This window comes from Geospiza fortis, unplaced genomic scaffold, assembly GCF_000277835.1.
Source record: "Geospiza fortis unplaced genomic scaffold, GeoFor_1.0 scaffold112, whole genome shotgun sequence".
Taxonomy (NCBI): domain Eukaryota; kingdom Metazoa; phylum Chordata; class Aves; order Passeriformes; family Thraupidae; genus Geospiza; species Geospiza fortis.
The window spans coordinates 14,625,209-14,633,948 of record NW_005054298.1 but is presented as its reverse complement, the minus strand read 5'-3'; the positions used below and the strand labels follow the sequence as shown (position 1 = coordinate 14,633,948).

General features: G+C 38.8%; 1 protein-coding gene across 1 annotated transcript in view; it reads left to right on the top strand.

The window, feature by feature from the left end:
- Window positions 1-8,213: 8,213 nt before the first annotated feature.
- LY75 (lymphocyte antigen 75) overlaps window positions 8,214-8,740 on the top strand; it is a 44,708-nt gene continuing 44,181 nt past the window's right edge. Inside the window, exons 1-2 of the mRNA XM_014307333.2 lie at window positions 8,214-8,230; window positions 8,274-8,419. Coding sequence (XP_014162808.2) covers window positions 8,214-8,230; window positions 8,274-8,419 — 163 coding nt within the window. The remainder of the gene's footprint in view (window positions 8,231-8,273; window positions 8,420-8,740) is intronic.

The following is an 8,740-nucleotide window of genomic DNA, read 5'->3' as shown; positions in this document are numbered from 1 at the left end:
GATCTTGGCAAGCTGGATGGATCAGTTGAGGGGAATCTCATGGAATTAACAAAGGAAAATGCCAAATCCCACACCTGTTGAGTAGTGTCCCCACACACATTACAAGGGACTGAGGAACAACTGGCTGGGAAGTAGCTTTACAGGAAAGTATCTGGGAGCCCTGGTGAACACCAGCTTGAACATGTGCCAGCAGTGTGCTGTGTCCTCCTGGCACAGCTGGCCTACAGTGTCCTGGGCTGCATCAGGAGTATTACCTGTAGGGTGAGGCAGGTGATAATTTCCCCTACTTGGCATCAAGACAGATCTGGAGTGCTAGATATCCATATCTGGATTTCCCACTGTAGGAAAAACATGGTTTCTCTGGACTGAATCCAGCAAAGAGCTACAAAGAGTATTATGGGACTGGAGTGTTTGTCATATGAGGAGTGGCTGAGAGCTGGAGGAGAGAAGCCTCAGGGAGATATCAATGTATCTAAAGATCTAAAGTTAGGGAGAGTAAAGAAGATGAAGCAAGACTCTTCTCAGTTGCATTCAGTGAAGGAACAAGAGGCAATAGGCACAAAGCGATCCACAGGATATTTTTTTAACAAAAGTACTATTGTGTCCATCAGAGAGATGTCCAGAGTCATTGTGGAGTCTTCATCTATAGATATATTAAAAATGCAAGTGGAAACAACCCAGGGCAATCTGCTCTAGTTGACTCTGCTCTAAGCAAGACAGTGTACTAAGTGATCTCTTCAGATCCTGTGATTCTTTGACTTAGGTACTTTAATTTATTTCAACAGCACCTAAGTATTTCTACCAGGTTCACTGTTTATGAAGAGATTTCTGATGCTTCCAAATTTTTGCATGCTGATGAGACTTTAATTGTGGGCCAGAGGTTCCTGCTGGGTCATTTAAATACTGCCTATGATAGCTCCAGCCCACTTTGCATGGCCATTCTGCATGGCCAAACTGTTTCAGTTTGAAATAAAAACAAATCTTAAGAAACTTATGGACTTCATAGAATGAAGTGCCACTGCTTAATAGAATATATATAAAATTAGATGGTTCAGTACTACAGGCATATTATTGCTCCCAAAAAAGAACAAGAAATGTAGATGCACTCATTAAAGTAACAGGACTATTTAGGTAAGCATCAATTAAATAGATTAATTAGAAATCTACACACACTTCATTACTATGAACTCTTGTTTGGTTTTTGGTTGTTTTGGTTGTTGGTTTTTTGTAATTTTGTGATTTATTTGGGTATATTGAGAATTAAGACATATACAAGTCAAAGAGTGATAATAGTACTGTTTAGGTATTTTGCTGAATATACAGTGTTACTATATTTTTCATTTTTCTCTTTTTGACATTTAAAAATATAACTAGAGTTACTCATGCAGCTTTGTAAAGTATGTCTCCCAGAAGCTGCCATAAAGAGCAGCATTACTCCTTGACAACCTCAGGAAAGGAAAGAGAGTGGGCTTTGCTTTTTCAAAGCCAGGAGCAGGTTCAGCTTGCACACAACTAATGATCTCTACAATAGAAATATGTCACACACAGGTGATCTCTGAAGCGACCAAATCCTGAAGCCTTTATAGCTTAAAATCTACTCTGGAGTTTTGCCTAGAGGCTCATTACTGGTTAGTCTGGCAGAGCACTGCAGATCTGAGTCATGAGGGATCTGTGCTGCTCTGTACTGTCTTCATCTCTCTCGTTCTCCTTCACGCGTTCTGTGTCAAGCACACGAAACCAGCTCACCAACAGTACTTGTGCAGTGATGACAGCCTGATAGCAGTACCCTCACAGTCTCTCCCTGATTCACCCATGGTGTCAAGCACACATAGAAGTCCTATAAACTCATTTATATGCACTGTCCACCCACCAACTTTATCTCAAGTTGTGCGAGTGTTGAGTCACAGACAGGTAGTTCTTGTTCAAGTCCCAGCTGTGGGTAATAACAAAAGCTATTTCAGTCTCACAGAAATAATGACTAAGGTACAAATAATTTCCTTACAACAAAGGCCCCTTATATCAACAGAAAAATGCAAAAAGCAAGTTCTTGTGAGGAGGACTTGCTGATTTGTTCACCCAGCAGGAGCTTTCATCCAGATAAAGAAATAACTGGTGGACCATAACAACCAGGTCACTCTTGTCTGCAGGCTTGCAGACCTCAGCAAAAAGCTGTCTAGAGGCCTAGATGGTAAATGCTATATTTAGAGAAGATGCATTGGCACTGCCCAAATAGATCATATTTATCCAGGTGCACATGAATTTTATCCTGCATTGCAGTTTCTACTGCTTCGCCTGCTACTGATGTGAGGCTTGCCAGCCTTTAGTGTTTTCCATCATGTCACTTCATTTACCCTCTGGAATCTTCTTTATTGAGATTGGTGTCACACTGCCACTCTCCAGATCACAGGTACATGGCAAGTGTGGAGAGAAAAGCAGGTCCATTTGTAGGCTCTCACCCAGTGCTCAACACTGCCTTAAAAAGCTCAGATGTCTGCAGATTTGTTACTCTGCCTAGTTTGGTTTATAGCCTCTCCCAGTTAGCACACTTTCAGGAAGAGTCTCTGCTGACTCTCAAAAGGAAGAGCTCAAGTATGGGGATCATAAGCTTATTCCAGTGAACATATGCAAATAGATAATTTAGCTTCTCTGGAAACGTTTTGTCCTCTCCTCTTTTTCTAGCCTGCAATTGTCCTTTGATTTGTCAGAATCCAGTGGGTTTCTTGGTCCTGATGTACCTAAGGCAAGATTTAATATTAGTCTGGATTTTTTTTGTGAGTTGCTGCTCACAGTTTTTTATTGTTCTTTCACTGTGCTTTTCATTAACATGTTGATTTGTGATCCTTTCTGTGGTTTAGCTTTTGGAGAAGACTTCAACTTTTGATTTCTTATAATAATCTACCCAGTGGTGAGGTTATTGTGCCCACTTCCTTTTGCCAGTTCTCAAGACTTTAGTAGATGGCACACACTGATGCTGTGCTGTGCATCCTTGGGGAGTTCAGCTCCGCTGGAAAGAATTTGCTGTTCCTGCAGCTGACTTTGTTTCCTCTTCACAAGCTTTCTCCCTTTTGAAACTGGGTGCAACTGCTGTGAATGCTTGGCCTTTGTCAAGCCTCTGGGAATTCTGAATGTAAATACAGGAACAGAAACCATGAGCTGAAAATGTAGGTCAAGATCTTGCACATAAATGAGGACCAAATGAGGGGCTGCATCTATTCTGTGGGTGTCCCACTGCTCTGTGAAGCAATATTGATGGAGTCTGATGTAGCCTGCGTTACATAACAAGGCTGCAGTGTCTAGACAGCATGGAGGTTACATGAAGTACAGTGCTGGTTACATTTCCCCCCCTCTTTGCCCATCTGATCATTCTCAGCATGCTCTCTCTGTCCTTCTGGTCAGGCAGGCAAGTGGCAGACTCAGGACTACATATGCTTAAAGGTGACATTTTGGTGCTTTGGCATTCTGTGCTACCTGCCAGGTTCCTATTTTGTGTGCTTGATCTGCTTACAAGATCTCATTAATAAATTATATATATATATATATATATATATAGATATATATATATATAGATATATAGATATAATTATATACGTATAATTATAAAATATGATTATATAAATATAATTTCAATATCCCATTACCAGTAGAGGTGACTCCTACCATTTTTGTATATTTTATATTCTGGTCCTAAAGTGTCCTGCATGTGTGTAGCATGTCATTGTCTTTGTCTAAGACCAGACATTTGATTTCCCTCCACTTATTCATTAGATGTTTTACATTGTTATAGAGGTATGTGTTGTTCTGGTGTTTGTTTCCTCCTTCATTTCCCTTTTGAAAGGTATTTTATTTGTTTTATTATTTTTTATTGTTTTGTTTTATTTTTTTTATTTGTTTTCTCATTTTTGCTCTCTGGCCTCTCCTGCACTCAGAAAGGCAAAATTTCCAAACCTTTGCTTATGGTATATTGAACTGTGTGTTCACCCCTCCTGCTGCTACTCAGTTTATATCTTAATCAGTCACAACCTTTAAACACCAGCAGTTTAGCCCTCAGTGAGTTCACTGTTTCTGTACAGACCCTTTTTATCTCAGAAGTACTCCCAAGCTCACATCAGTCTGGAATTTTGCCCTTTAAACCATTCTCTCATCTACTTGTTGAAAGTTTGCTCCTTCCTGGTCAAACATAAGGCAGTGGGGGCATTTTAGAAATTGCTATTAGTCAGGGATGAATTTTGCCTCCAAAATATGTTAGACTCAAAACTACAAGCTCTTCCCCAGCACTCTTAGGAAATTATTCTGCTTTGCATGTTTAAAGAACAAAAACAAAACAAAAACAAATAAACAAAACAACAGTAAAAAAACAAACAAAAAAACCCCACTAACACCTTTCAAATTTAAAATTAAAAGCTCTTTTACCTGAATTGATTTTTATTTGCTTAAAAAAACATTTTCCAAATGATAACTGATTTTCTTTTAAATCATTCCTTCAAATGATGTTTTCTGCAACAAATATAATGCGGTAAAAAATATCCTCTTGTTTGCCAGTTCCCACAATCATAATTTAAGTAATAACCCCATACTGACACAGTGACAAGAGAGAACCACTTCTGAGGAGATTGAGCATATAAACTCTGCTAGTAGATCTACTAAACCAAGGCACACTTTCTGTTGAAAATGCACAGTACAGATGTCAAAAACCCTTTTTTATAGTGCGACAGAAGAGTATCATTTACCACTTTACAATTTCAAGCAGTTGTCTTAATGTTAAAGTACTGCTTTTATTATTTTGTCATTGTTCCAGAAGCACACAGAGATCCTAGCAGGAGTCAAATCAAACCAATACCAAGAGAAAGACATTCCTTGCTCTCAACAAACATGCAATGTGGATGTGTCCACACTCCTTTCGTTGTCTTACTTCCCAAACCTGTTTCTAGTATTTCAGTGAGCCTGAATATGAACATTTGAATATGCATTGGTGCAGAGCTGAAGGCAGCACTACAGAAGTTACCAATCTGTAATTCCTTTTATTATTTCTGAAAGTTGTCTACCACATGCAGTAGAAGAAACAGAACAGTCTCTAAAATGCTATAATAACATCTAGGTATTTATTATGAATGGTGACCCTTAAAGAGAATCAAATCTAAGGGTCCCTAGGAATAATAAACCCTTCAAGCACAACAAAAGCCTCAAAACTTTGGAACTCATGCCAAAGATGCATACAGAGATTGTAGAAGAGATGTAAGAAATACACATAAACTCAGCTGAGAGAGCATTTGAATCATCTTAAGCTTACCATGCAATATGACAGTTGCATAATGTGCTGAAAGGTTAGGCCACTGCAACTGGAAACAGGAAATTTAGAGCAACAAGGCAGAAAAGCCATCTTCCTTTGTGTTCCCTTTTTGCTGAAAGCAAAACATTCTTTGATGTTTAAAAATAATTAAGTCTTCAATATCCATTTGAAAAAACAAGGCAGCAAACAAAGTAAATGTCCATGAAGAAAAGACCATCCAGATGGAGTTAATGCAAAGCTTAAGTTACTGCTTAAAGACCTCTCTGGTTACAGTCTCTCTTTATCCAAATCAGTTGCTTTTTAGTGACTTTTTTCATAGCCATGCATGGGATCAACTCCATCAAGCTAAACTTGTGTATCTGTCAAAAAAGAATAATTTGACTTTTAGCTGCATTTATGGTAAAAGTTGCAATTGTCCAAATTTCTTCTCCATTAAACTATCTTTAAACATATCCAGGGCTGATATTTTGTATTATTAGTAGGCACTTTACTCAAACCTGAGCCAGGTTCTAATATTAAACTTAGCAGCAGAGTCTAGGTGGCACTGAAATCTTTGTGTGCTGGCTGCTTTGTGGGTACCAGCACTTTCTTGGAGAGAGTTCTCTCCCTCAGGATATAACTGCTCCTGTAACTCTTGTAAGCCTTCATGTGGCTATTGGGTTCGGTCTGGTTTATTTCTTCTTTTCTTTTTTTTTTGGATTTTTTTGTTTGTTTTGGTTTTTTTTTTAGTTTGTTTTTTGTTTTGTTTGGGTTTTGTTTGTTTGTCTGTTTTGGGTTTTTTGCTTTCCCCTGTAAGCACTTAGGTATTGTAACCACCCATGTTGCAAGGTTAAAAAGGCAGTAAGTAAGTAGTGATCCCTGTTCAGATGTCCCAGTCTCAAAGTCATTGCTGGAGGAAGCAGAGAAAAGCAGAAGTTACCATCCCCAGAACCTCTTGCTATTCTCATGAGATGCTGTAGGCAGCAAATCCTTTTCCACCATTCCGTTTGTGCTCACTGGCACATGTGGATGCACTCAACTTAGCCAGAAAAACTGGATTGCAATGTGTTGAATGGAAAAGGAGGAAGGTTGCTCATGCAAAGTATCTGTTTCATGTGGTGAGCGAAACAGAGATGGGGTGGAGATTTATGGATAGATAAGTGTTGACACTTTCTACAGGCATTGCTATTGTTAAAAACATATGGGCATAAGAGCAAAAAAATTATCCTTTGATAAGCAACAAAGACTCCTGCTAGAAGTACAAGGCTCTTAGTCATGATGTTGGCACCTTGAAAGGCTTCTTGTTTGGAAAGGCAAAGTAGTCTTCTTGGAAGCAGAAGGCTGCTGTGCATTACTGGGAGCTCTGTGGATGGGCCCTCCTGTATCTGAAATTCTGTATTTGGTTATCTCTACAGGCATGGTTGAAATTTGCTCAGCCATTAGCTCTGCTTTGAAGTGAGCTGTAGGTATTCATGGGGATATATAAGGCTTGTGACTTGCAATACAAAAACTGCTCACTGATTATGCTGAGTGATAATGTGCAGCTCACATTAAATGCAGAAGCCTCATTAATAAAGGATAAATCCTATAAGAAGTAGGCTTTGGCATTATTACAACTTTGATAAGCTTTAATACAAACCCACTTTTTCAATAAGACAAAACTGTATTAGAGTTCCATAGGTTATCACATGGTATACACAAAATCTCATTTTTTCCTGCATGTTCTTTCAAAAATTTTGATTGGTTGGTGGGCTCACCAGGACTGTACATTTTGTATCTCCTCTTAAATTAATTTAAAACTGAATTTAAGTATAGGACATTACATGAACCCAAAACTGAAACTAAGAGGCACCATTGCAAACTGCAATTTTTCCTATTCTTGGGCATTCTTTAATTTTTGAGCCAGGATCAGAGTTTGAGTCTATACTATCAAAGATAATATTTTATAAACCAATAAGCAAAAAAGGAGCTGAAATCAGAAGTATTTGAAAGCATATGTTACATATGTTAAGATACCTTAGAGATCCTCCCCACTATTAATGCACATATTTGCTGATATAATTGTTGTAAGTTGGATGCTGGTAATTTCAGAATTGCTCGTATGTTTTCAGTATATATACACTGCATGCTATTAGTTTCAAAGTGAAACTCTACTGCTAACCATTCCCAAACTGGGACAGTCAGTGCATTAATAATAACACACATTTGGAAAGACTGATGGGAACTCAGGGTTCACACCTGCTTCTTGTTTTATTTAAAAAGAGCCACGCCATCCCACCACATACTTAATTTTAGTTTCAATAGCTTGCTTTTGCATCAGGCTCACCAGTGGGGAATTTCTGCTTCCCATTCTCTGTGTGGAGACTTTAAAGCTTTGCTCTTCCTGAAAATGAATTATTTCTGGTAACACAGATTTGATTTTGCTGCATCTACAGACTCCTCTCTTCCTGGAGCTGACTTCTGATTTTTCAAATAGCTCCTGCCTTGGCAGCCATGTGCAGTTTCCAGCAGGAGAGAACATTTGTTAACTTGCAGGTGTCTGTTTTTGTTCCCTGCATTTCCACTCAATTCCCAGCCTGGCATACTTTCAAATCCTGTGTCCCCATGAGTACACATTCCTACATGATGGGCACACTAGAAGCATTAAAACAGACTGCACATTGCATTTCCCATCTTTATGTAAATTTAGTATTTCTTTCCATGAACAATGGCTCTTCTAAGTCTAATCAAAATGGATTTTCCTAGAAAAAAATGTTTTTTTCTTGTGACTTTGCAAATAGTTTTTTTAAGCAGTATAAGCAGTATACCTGCAATTTGAGGTATACAGCCTGTCCAGGTAAGCATTGAATCAGACAGCATGTAGCTATAAACTTGATTTCATTTCACATCCTTCCTGGCAGTTTTCCCTTTTTTCTCTTTTCTTCCTGCTGGCCAGCTGGCTCTCGCCATGTACACGTTACTTGTGTAACACAAGTTACTTTTGCTTTCTGTTGGAAAATTTTTTCAGCAACAGTTACTTGGCACTGCGCGCCGCCATCCCCTCCTCGCCCATCCCGGCCAGGGCAATTGCGATTTCGCAGCCCCTGCCTAGGCGATGGCAGCTGGCCCCGCGGCCAGAGGGGATCGAGGACCGCAGCCTGATGTGCATTATTTGTACCATTTGAAATATTTTACTTCAGTGTGTTTGTTAATTTTAGATTATTCATTCACCTTTTTGCCTTTTCTTCACTTCTAGCAGTTTAGCGTTTAAGCGTTCCCCTTTTTCCCCAACTGAGCTTCTAAGTTTTTTGGGGTTTTTTTTAGTTTTAACTTTTCTGACCATGCGACAATTCGATCGGCTTTTCCAGTCTTTCTTCGGATTTTCGACCTTTTTTTTTTTGTTGTTGTTCTTCGGATTTTTCACCTTTTTTTTTCTCGTTTACTTTTCCTTTATTTTTTTCTTTTTTTTCTTCCTCCGCGCCTTTTCCCTTCATC